General features: G+C 42.6%; 1 protein-coding gene across 2 annotated transcripts in view; it reads right to left on the bottom strand.

The window, feature by feature from the left end:
• The window catches only part of NTN4 (netrin 4), a 39,277-nt gene extending 22,513 nt beyond the window's left edge, over positions 1-16,764 (bottom strand). For both annotated transcript variants that reach the window (XM_033163356.1, XM_033163357.1), the window contains exons 1-2: positions 16,345-16,764; positions 9,812-10,341 (exon numbers count right to left, since the gene is read on the bottom strand). In XM_033163356.1, the coding sequence (XP_033019247.1) occupies positions 9,812-10,341; positions 16,345-16,468 (654 nt within the window). In that variant the 5' untranslated portion in view covers positions 16,469-16,764. The remainder of the gene's footprint in view (positions 1-9,811; positions 10,342-16,344) is intronic.
• Between the last annotated feature and the right edge of the window lie 5,410 nt (positions 16,765-22,174).

Raw genomic sequence — 22,174 nt, 5'->3', positions numbered from 1 at the left:
CAGGAAGTGTATATAGCTTTAAGTCAACCACTATTGCTTACAGCCCTCTTCCACTGTACAGTATCTTTGTCTGGCTATCAGATCAAGTGGCTTCTGAGTGACAAATGTCTTTGTAGTGAAAATTATTAACGGTATTCCATCTGCATTTATATAGACATATTGTGCACTTCAGCACCCACTTTGTCTGAGTTCGGAAACTACAGAAATAAGAAATCATGCAACCCATCTGATTTCTACAGAGAAATAATCACTTTTTAGTCAGTCACATCAATCAGTGAACAATTTGTTTCAAATCAGAAGATGCATTAAAAAAAAAATCTCTCTGAAATTACGTATTTTATATCCATTATGGCAGTCAATCAATATGACAAAAGGACCATTGAGACAGCTGCCACTTGTGTCTTGCTGACACTGCATTTCCCATTCTAGTAATGTTTATAAAACAAATACTATGAGAGGTAAATGGATATTTCCCCCCCCCCAGGTGCTTTGACATTGTTCTGAACCCACAATTTGGTCCCATCACCAGGGCTAGAAATCTCTAATTCATGTTGTGCTGCTTTTAGTAGAAGCTTCGGGTGTGGATGTGGCTGAACTCTGCTTTCTTCTCACTCAGACCCTGCTCAGTTTTCTCAGGGAATGGAGCCTGTCCCCAGTTCTCTGTCTCTCCAAGATACCAGGAACAGCCTGCTTCTCTCTATCAGCCTCAATCCTATACCCCTATATCTTGAACCAAGAAGTAGCCAAATTATATGATTTTTTTATTGAGAATGAAAAAAATGGAAAGGAAGTGGGCAAATGGACAAAGCACACTGGAAAACAAATGGAACTCCTTAGCATCTGTCATAACAAATTATATTATGGACTTCTCATGAATCACACAGCATAGGTGGTCAGTTGCAGGTTTTCTGATGGTTGGTGAGGGGACAATGGCAGTACACAGATAAATTTGCCATCAGTTCAGGGTCATGTAGTCTGGCTCAATGGAAACTTCCCTCCTAGCCCTAAAAGCAGCTTCACTGTGAGATTTTCACTGAAACTATGATGACACTTGCCCCACACCAATAGTAGTTTTTTACATTCTTAAAACTACCGGTATATCTTTCATGAATCTATTATTAAGATTACATGGCTCACATTTACCACACAAAAATAAGGAATTTTGATACATCTAAAGGCAAAGTTAAAGGTACCCCTGACCATTAGGTTCAGTCGTGTCTGACTCTGGGGTTACAGCGCTCATCTCGCTTTACTGGCCGAGGGAGCCGGCATACAGCTTCCAGGTCATGTCGCCAGCATGACTAAGCCACTTCTGGCGAACCAGAGCAGCGCACAGAAATGCCATTTACCTTCCCGCCGGAGCAGTACCTATTTATCTACTTGCACTTGACTCTGTGGTTTAACCCACAGCGCCACCTGCGTCCCTCTACATCTAGCATTGCTAAATTTTACACAGAGAGTCTTTATGCCTTTTAACAGCTGTGTGACAGGCAGCAATTCACAAGGGCAGACTTTCCTGGCATGAAGCCACAGTGACGGGGAATCTGCACCTGCTGAACTATGCTTGCCAGAGGGCTTAACTGGATTATCCATTTTTTAATTATGATAAAAAGCATTTTAAAGTGTCTCCATATGCTTACTATGCTTAATTAATGCATATACAAATACAGTTAAGTGTTTCCTTGCGACAAATCTTTGTAGATAGAGACAAGGTACCCACATTTAGAAGCAAAATCTTCATTTCAAATAGCACTTTAATCATGTGCCTTTCTTTTCAAAGAAATTGTGCTCCATGGGAATAGCAGTAAACACACTCTACCCTGAACTATGGAGAAGCCTTTTGGTCCATCAGCAAGAAAGATGATATTTAAATACTCTACCCTCAGGCAAGTTTCCCCCTTCCCCAAAGATTTATGTCCTTGGATTTGGCATGCCTTCACTACTTGTTGATATATGTCAGACCAACAAAGCTTGAACTTCATCCCAAAACTAAGCTGAAGAGTGAATGAGCAGGAGAGCGAGTGAGCTGCTTTGCTTTCTTGTTCAGAGGCAAAGTCATTAGAAAAAAACTGGCTGACTCCCCAGAACATCCCCCACACCTCTGAGCATAGCACACAGCAGCAGAGGCTGGCAAAATGGACATGTAGCTAGCAACAGCAGCAGCAAACGTGGCACCTTAAAAGCTGACATTTTTTTCAGCAAGACCTTTCATAACCTATAAGTTCACTTATAAAATGCTTGAATGTTTTTGTACTGCTTTTATTTCATGTATTCTAGCTAGTCACACCCCCTATTTCCTTGTTTCTGTTGCTTGTAAAATACTGTTGCTTTATTGTTCTGGTTTTTCATTTTTAGGAAGATGTTGCTGTGGAGGGTGTTGAGTTGCCTTTTTATAACCCCATTTGTGTGCACAGTTTTGCTTTGGGATTCTTCAGATTTTGTCCTGTCCTTGGATTTTTGATGAATGAGTTGAGAATGGGTACATCATCTACTCTAGTCATGTACTTGGATATCAAATACTTCTCTTCCACACACCTAGATGGCCCATAACCTCTGGGGGTAGTAACTGTTCCAAGAGTTTTTTTTATTTGCAGAAATACAACTGTACCTACTGTAACATTAAACATTCTGTGAAGAAACTCTAGGGGCTGATTTAATAGCACACCCTGGTTTAAAAATCAGTGCTACGCAGGAGATTGGAGAGCAAAGATTAGAATGTGCAGGGCATTTAAGTGGGAGAATAGATTTCCAACAGTGTATAAAGGATAGCTGTGTGTTCTTAGGTAGTAATTATTGGTGTGAGAATGTGGATGTTACAAATGCACAAATGTCCTTCTTTTCATGTGTGAATTGACAGCAATGTATCATACCCAGGGTCACACCCCTATATTTCAAGACAGTAGGGGCCCTATATAGAACCATAGGAAAGTAGAAATGCATATAAGAACCCTTCAGGTTGAAACAAAATAAATAAAAATCCTTCCAGTAGCACCTTAGAGACCAACTAAGTTTTTTCTTGGTATGAGCTTTCGTGTGCATGCACACTTCTTCAGATACACACTTGTTTCAACTACGGCAGACCAACACGGCTACCTACCTTCAAGTTGAGCCTAGGTAAATAGGCTTGAAAAAGGCACACATACCAGAAGCATGCAGTAGTATAGCTAGCCGAAGTGAATGACCCATGTGTCAATAGATTAATTCAGGTAACTGGTCAAATAACCTCCTTTACTCAGCAAGTTGCAACAATATTGGCCATACTAGTTAAGCATTGGTTTTGCAGACCTGTCTGAAAGCTTTCAAAGATCCCACCATGCTCCAGGAACAGCTGTTGGTTCTCGAATATCTCACTATTCCATTCTGAAGGTCTGCATCATATCCAGAAACTTGCAACTGGAACTTCATCAAGAGCGAGGGCAGAGATCCTAACAGCTCCGTGCCCCAGGGCTAAAACAGCAAGTCATTTTGGGCTATTTAGAACTTTATTGGATCTTGAAACCTGTACAACATCAGGTTAAAGACCCTTTCAGAACTAGATGAGGTGTTGCAGGAATTTCAGTTTGCAGGTCAACAAGCATCACATACTTTTCCTGAGCATTGAACTTGTTCCCAAGCAACATGTTTGTGATGAGATGTTGAGCCAAGAGTCTAACATATTGCAGCCATTAAGCATTCCAAGGCACTTTCCACGAGAGTAAACCTATTATTCCCAGTGTCTTGAGCATTGGCTGAAATCCCAGTCAGTCTGGATATTTTAATTCTGCCTACCTGAGTTTCTCTTGTTTGGTGGCATTATTCTCTTGGTTTTTTTTTTTTGTAAACTATTCGGCAATATTATAGATTTGTATGTTGCTATCATAGTCTGAAGTTGGCTGCCTTTCAGTAAAGTGGGAGTCTATAAATTAGTCAATAAAATAAAAGACTATGATCTGTTCACAACAGAGGTAAATGTTCCAGAGAATCTATAGACCTGCAACAATAGCATCTTCACCACACGCACACACGCCAACCCATGCTTTTTGGTTTGCAGAGGAGACCCTGTTAGTAAGACCACTGATGGGTATCACTTGCAGGGCAATGACTCATGGCTGGGCCTTCTCCTTGGTGCTTCCCAAGGTGTGGAACTCCCTTCCAGTGGAGGTGCGTCTATCCTCTGCACTGAAGGTTCCCCTTGTCTTTTGACACATGGATGTCAATGGGAATTCCAGCAGCTGGCATTGTTTTGTGTATGCTTGGTTTTAGATGTTTTTAAGATGTTTTTTAAATTATTGTATGGACTGTATTTTTATGTTCATCATCCCATCCTGGACTCCCATGGAAGGAAGGCCGCTGTTGAGAACAAAATTATTGGAGAGATCTCAAGTGGCATAGTGACTAAGGATGTTTTGACTCATGAAACTTAAGTCTCATATCTATGGCATGGCTGAAATTTAGCATGACTGAAATCTAGCCTACTGTACAAGGCAAGAGTCAGATGTGCCTACTTTTGCATCTGGCCACACCTCTCTCTGGCATATGGCCTCCATTAGGTTGTCCATGATGGAATGCAGCTCTTGGGTAGAAAAAGATTCCACATTTCTGTGTATAGGACTGCAGCATCAGCCTGTAGCTAAGTATATGCATGTACAACTGACACTACTGCTTTCGCTTCCTGTGTTTAATTTTTGGTTGCAAGCTTCTTGGGGTAGGAATTTGTACTCTGGAAGGCATTATGCACACTGGTGATACTATATAAATAAACAATAGGTTGGATCCATATTTGTGGAGCTAAGAGTAGACCCAGTGAAATCAATGGAACTTAACTGATTACGATTTTCTATTTATGTAATTGGTGCTTCTCTAAACACAACTAAGGCTTAACTTAACTCAATTTGTCTTCCATCCCAAATAAAAGCCTCTTCCTCTATTTCTCAAGAACAAAAGACTTTAAAAGAAAATTGCTGGAGGGAATGAAATTAACAACGCATAAATTTGTTGAAACGTGGTCTCTGACAAGCTTGCACTCAAACAACCTAATTGCTATTATGAAGCAATGATCTCTATACATATAGTGAAATAGCTGGTACATACCTATGGTTACCAGATGTCCCCGTTTCCTGGGGACAGTCCCCGGATTTACAAATCTGTCCCTGGACAAAATCCGTCCCCGAAATGTCCCCGGATTTCATTTAATGTCCCCAGATTTATATTTTAAGTGTTGTAGATTTATTAGTAGGGAATGAACGTTGCGTGTTTGGTTCAACGGCACAAGACAAATCATATGGAGACTTCCGGCGAGGCAAAATGATGGGCACCACAGCAGTGAGCAGCTCCTGAAGCCAGCCAGAGCCAACTGCGCTACCAGGATGGCTCCGGGCTGCTGAGACTGCTGCTGCCACTGCCACTGCCAAGGGGGAACCAGGGACACCCAGTGTGTCAACTGGGGGAACCGCTGAACCCCCCACCCCATGACCCAAATAGAGCCGGGAATGAGAGTGCCTGGCCACCTGGCCGACTGTCCAGTGGTGCTCCAGGGCCAGGAAAACCATGGAGCCAAAGCAGGGAGAAGGAGGAGAGGAGAGGGAGAAGGAAGAGAAAGAGGAAGGAGAAAAAAGAGGGGAGCCCTGACCTTGCCGCACCACTGCTGCCGCCGCCACTGAGGAGGAGAGGTAGGAGAGCACCGTGAGGGCAAGGACACATGGCTGAGCCCAGGACCGACCTGACCACGGCAGCTAGCGCTCCAAGAGAACAGGCTGGGGCCCAGAGAAAGGTTGCGTGAAAGAGGAGACCACAGAAGAGAAGATATTACTTCTTAATTATTATTATTTTAAATAACTTTTTAAAAATAACTCCCCCCCCTCTTTTTTTAAAAAAAGTGTCCCCGGATCCTTTGAAAGAAATCTGGTAACCTTAACACTGGGCCACAATGAACTTAATGGGACTTATTTCTGGGTAGACATGGATAGGATTGCACTTTTAGTCTGCAGACCTTTATGTATGGGAGTATGCCTCATTGACTCAATGTGACTACTTCAGAGTAGACTCATTTAGGATTGTATATATGATATGCGCGCGCACACACACACACATATATGCAGTTATCAAAGGAAAAGATGATATGGTCGGCAACCTAAGGTCCATGGGCCACAAGCGGCCCATGGGGGTTGTTTAACTGGCCCATGGACCCCTGCCACCTGCTCAGGGACCCCTGCCGGCCAGTCAGTTGGCTCCTGTGCGCCACGCTAAACCGGTGTGGAGCAGAGCGGGGACCACCTTCCGCAACACTGGCTGGCTTCCCATTGGGTGCAGGAAGCTCCTACAGCCAATGGGAAGCTGCGCACGCCTCTTCTGCGCCAGAAGGAGCGCCAGATATAGCGTTTCACATGTGTGTGTGTGCGCGCGCACACACCGTGGCGTCTGCAGGACCATGAACTGGCCCAAGCCACAAAAACTTTGCCAACCCCTGGTCTACCCTTTCCATGAATGAAAATCTGGCTTTGGCTTTTTTTTAATGGCACAAGCAGGAAAATGGCACTTTCAGGACTGGGATCTACAATCAAAAGTGATTCATTCATGTCACTTCATGACTTCACAAGAATACAGGAGATACCTTCAAAAGATCTGGTTCTGCCTCTGTGACTAGTTTAATTCATTCAGATTATGTCTGCATTTCCCATTCCTGCTGCTGTGATGTGGCAGGAAACAGAAGGAGGGTTAAGAAGTACTTTATGCCTCAAAAATAGACTGTGAAGCAAGTTCATATTTCCATTATATGAATACACCTCTGTATCTCTGTGTTATAAGGATCCCCCAACTTAAAGCCTTGTTGTGATCCAGTCAATTCAGGGTTGCTTTACCAACTTGTGCAAAAATGCCAAAATACTACTGTACATCTCAGTAGTATAATTTAGAATGTTACAAGTTTCAGCAACTTTCGCAAGCTAAATATTTTGCAGCCTTCTGAATTTCCATGTCAGCAGCAACATGATTCAAGCAATCAACTTTTCCCAAAATATAGCTATCCATTGAGGAACTTTATCCTGCATTCCCGTCATTTCCACACAAAAAAAAACTTTACTTGCATAGAACTTGCAAAAGGTGATTAAATAATTATACTCTCTTTTAACTATGTTTCAGAATGAGTAAAATATGTTTAGCTATTAATTTTCCTTTGACAGATGGGAAAGAGGAAGGCTCTAATTTTTGTATTGCTTGGAGTCTAATAACACTCAAACTTTTAATATGTGTTTAATGCTTTGGTCCCTAATCCCCTTTAATTTATTGCAAAAAATAATAAACAGCTACTCTAGATCCTAGCTATGATTCTCTTTCTTCTTACTTTTATACCTAATGGCCTATGTTTCCAAGCCTTATAACTGTGTACAGGTAAACACCCATATAACTAACCAGGGGAAAGTGGTCCTGCATTTGGATTTATATGCAGCATAAATACATGCCTTGCCGTTACTGCCTAAAACCAACCTTAGTTATTTGTTAAAGATTTATCATTATCATTATCATTATCATTATTATTATTATTGAAACTGTAATTTAATGCTTATATATTGCCAACACTTTGCTAGACATGGAATGAACAGAGTATACCTGTGCATGAGACCATTTTTAGCTGGACAGTTTGTGATAACTGTGCATTTTAAACTGGAATGAATGACTGTTTCCAGATGTCTGAAATTAGGTACTACTATGAGTAGGAGTATGTCCTCCATAACTCAAAACAGCTCAATAACCTCTTGTGTTGTTTAATGTGAGGTACATGTTACTATTGGCAGTTACAAGTAATTGCTTGAATATAGCTGACTGTAATAAATTAAATGTGATGTTTGTGAAATCTGCAGTCCTGCCATCTGGTCACCAGAAAGCTTCTGTTACTACTTTGCAAATAAATACAAGTAGTGTTAAAATGCAGAGTGCTTTAATATGTTATCTGTGTGATCTCCAAGCCCCCTGCACTCAACACTTCCTGAAAACTTGAAATAATGTTGACATCTTAAATGAACATCTTTCTGTAACAGTTTGTGGCATGGCTTATGCGCATTAGGCAGGAGGAGGTTGGTCTTAAACTTTCTCATGCTGGCAGATCACAACACTATGTCACCATAGCAATACCCTTGCACTGGCACAAGTTTGAAGTGGCGGAACAGACACCTGTGGTCACGGAGGCGTGGAAATTAGTCAGAGTCCTATGTTCCCTCAGGGCAGGGGTCAGTCCCAACCATGTAACAATGGCATAATGCTGTGCAGCAAAGGAGAGTGGCATAACATTTCAAACAGAGATCCCCAGATGACTGCCCATAGCTTCCCTCTCTTCCTCCACAGTCACAATAGAGGAAAGGATTTCAACAAAGTCTGGAGCCAATTATTCTAGAGGACCCAGCAAGTGAGCAAGATTTTTGATAACAAGGTGTACAAGTCGGGATTCCATCTCCTATATCCATGAGCACATAACTAGGAACACCGAAGTTGGGATTTTTATGATGGGCATTTTACACAAAGGGAGCACTTTGCATCGAAGTTGCACAAACGATGAACACAATCAATTGACTAAATTTATAAACAAGTAATATGTCTAATTCCTGACTCCTCACCATTGTACAGATACTGTATCAGCACCCACCAGATGCCATCACCCAGAGGATCCTCAACTCCACACATGCAACTGGGGCTGCAAGGACAAAGGTAAGCAATGGAGGTGGCTCATCAGGGAAGGGGAGAACATGCTTCGAAGTAGTTCCTTTACACCCCCATTCATAGTACCAAGGAAAAAGATGTGTGTGTCTAGCACTAAGAACACCTATAGCCATATAGTGCTTCCCACTCTCATCCCTTGTGATGATGGGAAACAGTACATTTGTGCAATAACTCTATCCTTGCAGGTGAGACCTGTATTCCCCTCACAAGGGACAAGCTGCATTCTTAGAAAGGGTGGCTTCTGTTGGCCACAAACCCAAAAATATACTGGAAAACATAACACTATACTCCATCTGTATCTACCGGTATATCCACTGCTTCCAAACACTTATGGCCCATGACACAGACATTTATTACACACAGAAGAAACAGTAACTGTAGACAGCATTAGAAACATAAAAATAAGCCTCCTTAATGAGGACAAAGACCCATCTAGACCAGCACTTTTTTCCTACAGTGGCCAACCAGATGCCAATGGGAGGCCATATGCAGGACATGAGTTTAGTAGTACTTCCTTGCTCATGTTTCTCAGCAACTGATATCCAGAAACATGCTGCCTCTGATCTTTGAAGTTGTACACAGTGTTCATTAGTTAGTAGCCTTATCCTCAATGAATTTGTCTAATCTTTTCAAGCCATCCATGGCCATCACTACGTCTCATGGTAGTTTAACTATGCAATGTGTGAAGAAACTCTGGTTTCTGAAACTGACTTGGGAAATAAACTATAGTTAATGGTTAACCACAGTTCCCACTTTGGATGGCACAGAATGCTGTGGTTAACTGAAATGCAGGAGTGAAAGCTTACAAACTCCTCCTCTCAGCTGCACAAGAAGGGGGGAGTGTACAAGTCCAACGATAATTGTGGTTTGTGCGCATCATGCTAAAACTAAATCATGATTTAGTGCTGGGATGAGGAACCTGTGGTTCTCAAGATGTTGTTGGACTACAACTCCCACCAGCCCCAGCCAACATAGCCAATGGGCAGGGATGATACAAATTGTAGTCCAACTGCATCTGGAGGGCCACTGGTTTAGCGTGGCATGCAAACTAAAGTCTAGAGTCAAAATAAATCTAGAGTCAACTTTCAGTTGTTTGTAGTTTTTGATACCTTAATTAACTCACCTCTCCTCCAGTGCAGGGGAAGTGACTGGAGTATCTAGAAGTGCAAATTGCTCCTTTCTTGGTTACATCATCATCCAGCCCAAAAGCTGCTGAGCAGTTAGTGGAAAAATATTTGTAAGGTTTCCATGTTTTCCCAAAATCCTGAGATCGCTCCAAGACCATGGCTGCCGGTCTTGGTGACTTGAACACCATGATTAAGTGAGTGAAATAAAACTCAGTTTCCAAGTTCAATTGGATCTTCTCCCTGTTCACCCCCTGTGCTGATTGCCACCATGTGTATGGCAGCCGAAAGGGTGAGTCAACCATGGCAGAGGGTGAGTGAGCCAGATGGGCATGCTTGGAGTTGCATTTGCTACACTTAGGCTGCTTGCATATGAAGTCTGCATTCTCACTGTAGGAACAGTAAAACTCTGTGGAGTTGTCCCCACACTTTGTATCTGTCCACAACTTACGCCCGTATCCTAAATTTCCCATTCGAGGATTGCATGCTTTCTCACAGTGGGATCCAGCTTCAACAACACTGCTCAGTCCTATGTAGGAAAAAGTGTAATAATTAAAAACTAAGTTAGCATAAATTATTATCAACCAACTGTACCTAACACATAATTAAAATTCTGACTTTGCAATAAAACAAGAAGGCACAGTTAAATTTTTACTGGACCCACAAAGGATATAACACCTTAGGCAAGCTTTTATATTCTGAGCCTCAGGACAACACAAAGGCACACCTTGAATCTGTATTATAGGGATAATGATACTGGCCTATTTGACAGCACTTCTTTAAGGATTACTGAGCTATTTTATGTGAAACACTTTGAACACTTGAAAGGTACTATATAATGTGCTATTGAGTGTCTACAAAGGGCTTGGACCAAATTATTCAGTGTAACTATTTAGCGGCTCTTTGTAAACAGAAATATTGAAGAATTGTCCAACTTCCCCCTGCTCCTCAATAACTTATTTAGTTCTAGGACCTTAATACTCCATGCCTTAGGCAGTTGTTTGTCTTCAAAAGAGGCTCATAGATGCACAGTGCTATTTTGTAACTGAATAAGCGTGGATCGTTTAAAAGAAAACACACAAGTGAGTAAATATACTGGGAGCAAGGCGCTACCCTACATCAAACACTCAGACTCTGAATAGTTTAAAAATCATAGAGGTGTAAAAGGCCTCAGCCAAAGACATACTTCCCTCAGGAATATGTTCACAGGTGGATCTTACCCAGAAGTAGAACAGTTTGTTATAAAGGGGCAGGTAGCAGCAGAATAAAATCCTGAGACACAGCCCAAGGGAATATATTCTGGTGGAACATGCAAGACCCAGTGCAAAAGAAGGTGGGATAGACCTAAGGAGAGCTATTATTTAGTATTCACTGAATGCTAAATCTCAGGGTATTTCTTTTATGCCCCTTCTTTTATATTTGGTTTTTTTTGTTTTGATGCTATATATTAGTCTTGTTTTATTTGTTGTTTATATCATTTAAGATTTTGTGCTAATGTTCTGTCTTGGTTTCATTCCCGTTTCTCAAGGCATTCTTTTTCAGGTTCTCTTTCTGGTTCTTTTATTTCCTCCTTTGATCTTGGTTCAGCTCTTGATACTTGTCACTTTTTAGCCATTCTCCATCAGTTTAATATTGACTATAATTTTAATGCATATCTTCCTACTCCATATATTTTCGCTCAATTTTTCAAACTGTTTTCCCCATTGAAGTTCACTTTCTTGAATTAAGCTCCTTCCATGCCTCCTGCTGTTCATCTTTTTATCTGTTGCTAGGCTGTGAAGTAATCAATCCTTCTTCTTGGGTATACAGATTATATATAGAGGTAGCCAACCTTCTGGGACCCACATGCCAGTGGTGGATTTGCCCAAAAGTGAGTTTGGCAACGCCACACTTGCACATAGGGGTGCCAACTTGAATAAAATATTGGGGGGACAGGTATGCCCTGCTCCACATAATTGATTACATGACATGGTGCATGCACACCATTTGAATGGCAATGCTCATCAACTTGTGGGGGTTCCAGCACCCTCAAATATTGGGGGGGGGGCTGAAGGCACCTCAGCCCCTAGGAGTTGGCTCCTATGCTTGCACTCACTTGTACACACACACAGCACCTAAAGGCACAAAGCTGCCGCCCCCATCAGAGCAGATCCATTGATGAGGTTATCACTCCCTCTCCACTCATCAAATTATCAATCTGATGACCAGGGAAGTTACGATTTGCATCCTCATTACGGTTCTGAACTCTGCCCACTGCCATGTTGTGCCTACTTTTTACAAAAATCTTTTTGCTGTTGTTACAAAATCCAGTGGTATCTTTGAGAGCCATAAAAAAGCATTGCTTGGAGACCAGCAGCCACACTTGCTCTGTGCTTTTATTCCATTATTCACACCACTACTAGTTCTTGTAATTTCATCTGCTTATTCTCTAGGCTATACTATGCTTAATTCCTTACTTTTCCTTCTCTTGTAATGTCCTTCTTTCTTGTTTCTATCTGCAGCCTCTAGTCTGCTGCTCTGCTTGTTTATTCTGCTTTTCATTTTGATCATATCACTCTCATTCTTTTGCCTCTCCCCATTGCCTTCATTTTCTTCAACATATTCATTTTAAGTTTCTTTTGGTTTACAAATGTTTACATTCTACAGTACCGCTCTGGTGTATCTTTCAGCTTTTCTTTTTCTTAATACATACCGTCACCAGTATTTGCTTCATCCCACTGGTTCCCTCTTCTTCAGATGTTCCTTTTCAATTTATCCTTTTGATCTACAAACCTAAGCTTTTTTTTGTCTTATTCCCTTTCCTCTTTCAGTTCTTTTTATTTGGATTCCCTTCCTTGTGACGTTAGGATGGACCAACTATTTCCTCTATTTGTACATTTGCAGAGGTCTTTTTCCTCTAGTCCCCTCTTCATGTGTTGCTTTCACCTTGTGACTCTTGTCCTTTTCAGTATGCAGTAAGCTCATTTGAAATATATGAGACTTCTAAGTAAACATGTTTAGGATCAGGATAATAAAAAAAGAGTATTTTTAGGCTGCAGAGTAAGCTCAAATGTATAATGCACACTTCTGCCAACAAAAGTAAATAAATACAACTGTAAAAGTCACATAGTAACACTGAGTCCTTTTCAAAGTGCTGTACAAACATTAACTAATCTGCACAGCTCCCCTGAGAAGTAAGGAAGCAAGTATTATTATAATATGTCTTATCAGCTAGGCCAAGATGGATTGGCTTGATTTGCATGCTGGCTGCTAAGATTTTTCAGTCTCATTATGCAATGTAGTCAAGTTACCTGGTGAATGTTTACTGCAGCAATTTTCTCCATTATGCTTCTACTACTGATGTGAGAAAAGTGCTTTGAGTTTGTTTTTTAAAAAAACAAAAACAACAACATTCATGCATATTCATGAGTCTGAACAGGTACTGTACACTGTGCATCTGGGATACAACTTAACTTTCTGAGAAACTTTCTGAGCCAAATATCTAGCTCCTGAAGTGGCAAATTACAGTTTGGAAATGTGCTGGATTCGTCTGACAGCTCTGCTTTAATTATACTGAAATCTTCCAAAAATGCTGAATCATCTTCTCATACTATCAGGAAAATATAGTATTTTCCAAGTCTAAATATACCCTCATTTATTTCTGTTTTTTAGTTTCCTAATTGGTGGTGGGTTTCACTGCAGAGGAGTCAATGAGAAAACTGCATGTGGAGGCAATTTAAGTCTAACTTAACACTATTTTCTATGAAACTTTACAATGTAAATTGGTTTTGTAAAAAGTAGTAAAAAGAAAAAAATAAAGACATAGATAACTTTAGTCCATGCTGTGTGACATTTTTCTGTATAGTACTGTCATTAGAACTTTGCAAAATGAAAATAAGCTTAGATATTAGAAAGTAAGTATATTTACACTGTCAGCCAGGAGATCATTAAAGGCATTTTCTGTCCTGTGCTCTTTGCCTCTCTTTCTCTTAATATTTATAGTTAACTGCACACTACCTCCCAGCCTATGTTAGTACACATGCCACTGAACAAAAATCTGTAGTAATGGACAAGAGCATACAAGGTACGGCATGACTCACCTGTAAAACATTCAGAGCTAAATCATATGTTTCCTGTTGCAGCATTTTTCAGCCAAAATATACTTGCCTCCTTTATTTCTCATTATCCATTTTATAAATTGATGGTATGATACTCATATTAAAATGTAACAAATTCAGAAATAAAATACTTGACTGTAAATGTTACTTTAATAATATGCATAATCAGGCATTTCAGGCTAAAGAAACACCTATGAAATAGGCATATCTCCTCATCACTGGCTTCTATGATTTTTTTTTTACTAGATAATAGAAATATCATGTAATGCACACTATCCCTAACCTCTCAGTCACTGGAAGTGAACTCTCTTTCTCCATTGACAATAGCTGAAACTAGATTATTTGGTGGTTAATAGTTCTAAGAAGTAGGAGACGCGGGTGGCGCTGTGGGTTAAACTACAGAGCCTAGGGCTTGCCGATCAGGAGGTAGGCGGTTTGAATCCCTGCGATGGGGTGAGCTCCTGTTGCTCAGTCCCTGCTCTGCCAACTTAGCAGTTCAAAAGCACGCAGTGCAAGTAGATAAATAGGTACTGCTCCGGCAGGAAGGGAAATGGCGTTTCCGTGCGTTGCTGTGGTTTGCCAGAAGTGGCTACGTCATGCTGGCCACATGACCCAGAAGCTGTACGCCGGCTCCCTCAGCCAATAAAGTGAGATGAGCGCCGCAACCCCAGAGTCGGACATGACTGGACCTAATAGTCAGGGGTCCCTTTACCTTTAGGTTATCCTAAGGCCAATCAACACCCATTCCTTCCATAGAAGAGTGAATGAATGTTACCTTTCTGCTTTTTATCTCATCTTCTCCTTGCTCTAGGCCCAGACACCATGGGGTGGCATTTGTGAGGATCAGTCCAGTCCAGGTGTTTATCTCTTTGTAGGATCTGTGAGCTCTTTTTTCACATTACATAAACAATAGTAGCAATCAGTTCAGAAAGAATGTATGTGTTCAGCTTTACCCTCAGAGTAAGATGCCGATAAATGATAGTAAAATAAACTGCAGGTGGAAATGCTAGTGCATGGTTTTCCTCTGCAACATGTTATCTGGTCCTTGTCCTGTCTAGTTCGGATAGGGGGGAAATAGATCAAAGCAACGTTGCTGCACAAAAGTTGCTTTCTTAACTTTGTCTCATTCTTGAAACTGTTAAGAAGCAATTCACATGATTTCTAAGGGCAAACCAGTGGCATTTAACTTTTGTGACTAGATATGGGTGCAAAAGCACAAGTTGTTCATGGATGCTTTCATGGGTGTAGCCAGGATTTATTTTGGGGGGGCAGACTTTATTTTAGGGGGAGCAGAACTGAGTTATCTGCAACAGAATTGGTCACTTAGTTTTTTTTATTTATTTACTTGATTTAGGGGGGGCAACTGCCCCCCCCCCGCACCACCACCCAGCTACACCCATGGATGCTTTGAATTCAAGACCATTTTTATTCACAAGACCATCAGGGAACAGGTTCACATCCGCATCCACAAACCATGCTACCTACATTCGCCTTGAATTACCCTGCTGTTCCTTAAACAATTTATTTAGTACATGCTCTTTAAGAAAAGCAAATTCCCTCCTATGTTTTTAAAATAGATTAACTTCTTAGCTTTTTTTAAAAGTCCATATAATTCAGGTGCTTACTTTGAGCAGCTGATTTACCAAACAAAATGGGAAATCGTTTATAATAGATACCAATTATTATTTATTATAGCTTGTACTGACTTGTGTTAGATGTATAAGACAAATGCCCATTGCACCAGAGTTTACACTCCCCCCCCCCCTAATCTGGAAGGAAAAATACAAAGCCTGTCTATAATTGCTTTTTAGGATAGTTCTATGTTTTGTGTTTTTAAATTTCCATTTCTCAAGATGACGCTTTCTGAGCCAAGTGCTGAAAATGTTCGGGATTTGGTGTATGTATGTGCAATATGTGTTAATTAGCTGTGGGATCATGAACCAGTGTGGCTTTCAGCCTCTCTTGCACCGCGCTTGACTTTTTAACACTTTCTTCTGAAGTCACGGAAGAGCCATCAACTGTTTGAAAAGCGAATGTGTTATCTCATTTACCTTGGAGGCATTTAAAAGGGGAGGTGAGGAGACAAGCGCTCCTGATCCGAGTTAAGACTAGGAGCCCTTTTCTCTCTCTCGCAGGCAACAAGAGGCGCTTCTTGGGTTACTGACAGGCGTCCCAACCCTGCAGCTTTGTTCGAGGCGAGCGAAGTGTGTGTGAGAGAGAGGCGGGGGGGGGGGGGGGAGAGAGAGAGACAGAATCAACTCCAGGCTTTAACTTGCACGTTAACTTTTGTCGTCGGGATCAGCTCTTCAGAGCAAATCCTATTCTACCACCTGCAGGCCTGCTAATCATAATAACTGGAGAAGAGAAAAAGGATGCGAGCGAAAAGGATTCACATGCACGCGAGCGATCGCGCGCGCACAACACGAGAGACCAACCTGCAGCCAGGGCAGAGGCGCCTAGCAACACCAGGTGCCAGAGTGGGCTCCCCATGGCGGAGCTCCCGGGCCAAGACGCGCATGGAGTCCAGGGTCTAAGGCTGCCCGGCGCTGCGCCTTGCATCTCCTGGCCCCTAAGCGCAGCGGCGAGGCTCCATCGCCGCAAGCGCCCGCGGTGCTGCTGCTCCAACCGGAGGACCTTTGGAGCCGAGCAGAGCTGCGAGTCCTGCCGCGGGCATCTCTTGCGCGCCTTGCCGTCGCCGAGGAGCCGGGCTGCCGAGTCCCTTTCAACGCCGCCGCTCGCCTCCGCCTCCTCCGCCAAGCCCGGGAGCTGCGGCCAGGTGCATTCGGAAGAGGCGCCGGCCCTGCTCTCCCGCCGCTCCCGGCTTGTCTCCTTGTCCCCGATGACAGCCCTGCGAGGGGAGTGGCGGCGGCGGGTCATAGTACTGCAGCAGCGGCAGAAGGAAGGGCCGGGCTGCTCCCCTCCCCACCCCCCTGAGGGAGAGGCGGCGGCGGTGGGGAACAGAGGAGCCTGCCCCTTCGTGCCCCCCACCTCGCCGCCCTTCAACCTCCCTCTCTAGCTGGCAACAACCACAGCCACCCTCGTCTCTCTCAGTCTTTGGGAGGCAAAAGGAGCAACAACCTGGCGGCGGCGCCCCCCCCCCCCTCACCCGCCATCCCATCTCGCAGCATTCCTCAAAACCATTGACTTTTTACCGCTGCTCCATCGCGCCACGCGAAGGTGCCTCAGCCTGACAGACGGAGACAGCTCGGGAGAAGAAGGATCAGGCAGTCTCCCGCCTCGCTGCTTCCCAGCCCCCCCCGCCCCCTCCGCTCAGCATTCTCTTCCCGCTTCAGCTCCCCCACACCCCCAGCCGGGGTGACTGACCTTCCTGTCCCCCAAATCAAGTGTGTGGCACTGCTGCCTTCTTCCCTGAAGGCATTCTTGTCCACACATAGACACACACATTTCCACCTGGGTTGCCCTCCCCTCTCCATTTCCAAATTCTGTCCCTGATAGCACTTCCACTTGCTTTAGATACTGGTAATACTAACTACACGCCAGAGAACCACATCCCTCATCCATGTTCCAGATGGTCTATCTGACAAACTCCTCTGATCTGTTGTCCCCTCTCCTTCCACTATACCTCTCTCTATCTCTCCCTCCCCCCCACCAAATCCTGCTATAAGAGTATTTCAAAACCACCCAACTGATATCTTTGGCCATTTCACCCCCTCAGTCCCAGCATCTCTCCTCTCATCTCCAGTGCTTTTTTCAGAGGGTACTCAAGGGTATGCAGTACCAGCACACCTCTTTTTGTTGTTGTTAAAAAGTGTGGCATGTACTCTAACAACTTCATGGTGAGTACCAGCACCTATTTTTCTAGAAAAAAAGCACTGTGCTCATCTCTCAGATATCTGAAACCACAGAATTTGAAGATACACAACATGTACCAAGGTATCTACCCTGTATCAACTGGTAGAATACATTTATTTCACCTGCTGAGGAACCTGTTGGTGGCAAGGAAAAAATAGGCATATAAAAAGAATCCCTGGGTGCCAAGATTCAGGGTTGGGGCAAGTACCCTATGCCATTGTGAGTTCCAAAGTTCCCCTCTTCTCCCAGCATAGAACAATATCACATGTTTGTGAAGTTGAAAATGGTTACTTACAAACTCTCCAAAGGTCAGGTTCATGTGCTTTTCCACACAGCAGTCAGAAAACACAGGCAGTAAAACCTGGCTTAGTTATAGTGGTGAAAGTTCCTAAATGATTGGTATAGAAATACAAGAATGTGGTCTTAGCTGCAGCAACCAGTTTAAAACTTCTTTGCCATCAGAGCTCTGGTAGACTGAGGTTTGATTACCTTCCTTCCAAAGTGAGGGATAGTGACCAAGCTAAGCCTATTAGGACAGCTTACTACTATATGGTCTTGACCCCTTCGTGTGTTACTTAGACTTAAGTACTGTAGAGCCATACGTAAGTTGAGGTTCCACTGTATGTTGGTTATATGAGGCTGGTTATCCTACAAAACCCACATCCCTGCTGCAAGTGCATAAAGTGAAATGAATACATGTATCTACTGCCTTCATTTGTTCTTTTGGACCAGGGATCAGCAACCTTTTTCAGCCATGGGCTGGTCCACCGTCCCTCAGACCATGTGGTGGGCCGGACTATTTTTTTTTGGGGGGGGGGTGAACGAATTCCTATGCCCCACAAATAACCCAGAGATGCATTTTAAATAAAAGGACACATTCTACTCATGTAAAAACATGCTGATTCACAGACCATCCGCGGGCTGGATTGAGAAGGCATTGGGCCACATCCAGCCCACGGGCCTTAGGTTGCCTACCCCTGTTTTGGACAGTCTTCCTACCACTAAACAATTGCTAATATGTAATAGTTCTGCTAGGCCAGGGGTCGGCAACCTAAGACCCATGGGCTACAAGCGGCCCATGGGGGTCGTTTAACTGGCCCATGGACCCCCGCCACCCACTTGGGGACTGCCGCCGCCTGCTCAGTCGGCTCCCGTGCGCTGCGCTAAACTGGCGCAGAGCAGAATGGGGACCACCTTCTGCGATGCTGGAAGGAGTGCTGGAAATAGTGTTTGCACATGTGTGCACACGCACACAACTCTCCGGCCCACAGCGACATCTGCGGGACCGTGAACTGGCCCAAGCCACAAAAACTTTGCTGACCCCTGTGCTAAGCCATAGTCCACCTCTTTCCAGGCACCTGGCTCATATTTCTCCTCCTTAATACATAATTTGTAGAAATCTGTAAGCCACTTTAATGTAGAAAAGCAGTGTGTGTGTGTGTGTGTGTGTGAGAGAGAGAGAGAGAGAGAGAGAGAGAGAGAGAGAGAGAGAGAGAAGCTGTCACATGAAGCTAAGGGCTTGCAAAATTCCCTGTAGCAGCCACTGATGTCCAGCAATTTACTACATGGATCAGAAGAAGTTCTACACATCTATAAAAGCCTACCAGCAAAGTTTGCAGTGGGTTGGGAAACATCAATTCACAGTGAGCTGTTGCATAAATACACACAGAGACAACTACTATGGGAAGCAATTTACAGCACTTTCTTCTACATGTTGGTAATTTTATGTGTGTTGTCCCTTATCACCCCTATATTTATCAAGTGAAATAATTATAACATCTCATTTTTTCAGAATTAATATAACATCTCATTTTTCAGTTTCTTCTGGTGCTCTGTCAGAAAAATATATGACCTTTCAGCAACTTTCTTTCGAAAAGTATTACATTGAAAGCCAAATGACAGTGTCACTAGTAGTCACTTCTCACACCTTGTGATGCATACTGTATGGTGCTAAAATAAAAGCTCTCAAATATGAAGCCGGATACAAATTAATATGTATCTATGAGTGACTGCCATTCACCTTGGCGTTATGCTGAAATTGAGGTTATTAGGAGCATCAGTTGGCTCAGTTCATGTGACAGATAGAACTAGGCTTCTTAAGGATGTGACAGTCAACCATTCATGGCTGAGACTGTCAAAAACAGTAGCTAGCAAAGAGGAGGAGATTAGATATGTGGTTCTGTGGCAGAAAGTTCCTGTCTAGACATAGACACATATTTACATGCCTAAATGTTTAGAGAAAATGACAGGAAAAAAACACTTTCTCTTATTATGAAAGTGTGTAATGAAAATAAGATATGCAGAAATGATAATCTCAGCTGTTTTCTAGTTAATTTAATATAATCAAACAACATAGAACTAATGCTAAATTATTATAAAAAATATGGACGATACTATTATGAGAGGGCATAGTTCTCATAGAAATTGGAGGCATAGGATTGTGGCTGCTTTTTATCGTAGTGATTAGGTTTTGGAAGGTTTTTTAATAGTGACAAAATATAAAAAGTGGCCCATGCTAATGAAGTCAGCTCTTAATAGGCACAATGGGCAGGGGTGTGCGTCTAAAATAATACAACAATTGTTAATTTTGTTAAAATTTGGAGTGCTTGAAAAAATGGTCATAAAATACCATTCTTCTTTCGGTGATTTATATGATGAGCACAAGCATGGCAAGATTTAAATTGTTAAATGTATAAATGATATATTTAACAAATTTTCCTCTAGTCCCTGAATCCAGACTTATTCAGAGGGTGGAGAAAGAAAACAAAATGCATTTGGCTTTTGTGGTTCATCACTGAGAGGGCAAAATTACATGCAATCTTAAACTCATGTGAAAATATGAAGGAGGGATATGGAGGGAAGAACTGATAAGATAGAGGGGCACTTCCCCTGCCATGCAAATTCCCTCTAGACCATTTTTCTCATAGCCAGGATTATTTTTCTCATAGCCAGTTTTATTTTCCCCATAGCCAGTTTCACAGCTCTGTTTGGGGGAATTGTCCACCCAGAGCAGCAGATCTTGATGTCAATCTTTCTTTTCACCCCTCTTGTGCATGCCTTATTCCTGGGCTGGCCCTGATTTGCCAAGATGTTTGGAATATGATAACTCCATTGAACATTAGAATGAAGTTTAGGGTACAACTTCAGAACATATAAGTTCAAATACCACATCAACCCACAACCATTTTCACAGGAGGCAGCAAAAAATGTGAAACATACCAACAATATGATATATCTGACTTCAAGACAGCAGAATGAAAATCAGGATGAATGCTCACAGCACTATCATATGTTTCTAGTTTGAATCTCACACTGACCTCTAGGCCTGTTTTCAAGTGGCTTGCGGAATATGCAAAACACACCCAAATGTGATATCTAGCTTGAACATCAAGATCTGGAAATGAAAGTTGGTGTGCATACACAGGTCACCTTTCTGTGTTTCAGTTTTGAGCTCTAGCACTTGTTTCAAGGTGCTAAATAAGGTGCAAAGTAGCTTTAGTGTGTTGTTGTTGTTGTTGTTTTATTACTTGTCTTTCACCAACAGACCCCAGGGCAGCTTACAACAATTTAAAATTTAAAATTGAAAGCAATTACAATCACAGGTGTAGGGTAGCCCAGAAAGTACACAGTGAGATAGGCACACATTCCAGGTGTCAAAGGCCAGTATAAAGAGGTGCATCTCCAGCATTTGGCAAAAGCTGTATTGTGAATAAGACAGATGCACCTTTGTGGAGAGTTAATTCCACAACTTAGGTGCTGCCACAGAGAATTCCCTCTCCCAGACCACTTCTGAGGGAGGTGGAACTCCCAAGAGGGCCCCCTCTGCTGATGCTAACACCTGGGAGGGTCTGTAGGGAATGAGGCAGTCTTTTGGATATTTGGAGCCTACATTGTTCAGGGCTTTAAATGAGCACCTTGAATTGGGCCCAGAAACAAACTGGCAACCAATACAGCTGTTTTAGAAGAGGGCTATATGAGTTCTGGCCACTGCATTGTGGACCAGTTGAAATTTCTGAGTTGTCTTCAAGGGTAGCCCCAGGTAGAGTGCATTGCAATAATCTAATTGTTGAGTTACCAGAGTATAGAGTCCTGTGGCTAAAAGGGGTTGTAACTAGCAAACCAGTCACAACTGGAAATAGGCACTCCTAGCCAATATCAACGGGGTCACCTCTGTATGTTTGCTGAGACCCTCAAAAAGAACTCGAAGAGGTTAGTGAGACAGGACTTACCCTTACAGAAGCCAAGGCTTTTTCTTCTCTATGCTTGGTTATTTTATCTTTAGCCATATTTTCCACCAGTTTTCCCCAAACAATTAATTTAACCAGACTGTCATTTCTTCGATCCCTGTCTTAAAATTGGTTTTACATTGGCCACTTTCCAGTCCTCAGGTGTGGAGGCTGCTCTTAGGGACAAGTTATATAATTTTGTGAGAAGAGCAGCAATTTCTGTTGG

This window comes from Lacerta agilis, chromosome 10 (genome assembly GCF_009819535.1).
Source record: "Lacerta agilis isolate rLacAgi1 chromosome 10, rLacAgi1.pri, whole genome shotgun sequence".
NCBI lineage: Eukaryota > Metazoa > Chordata > Lepidosauria > Squamata > Lacertidae > Lacerta > Lacerta agilis.
This window is presented reverse-complemented; position numbering and strand designations above follow the sequence as displayed.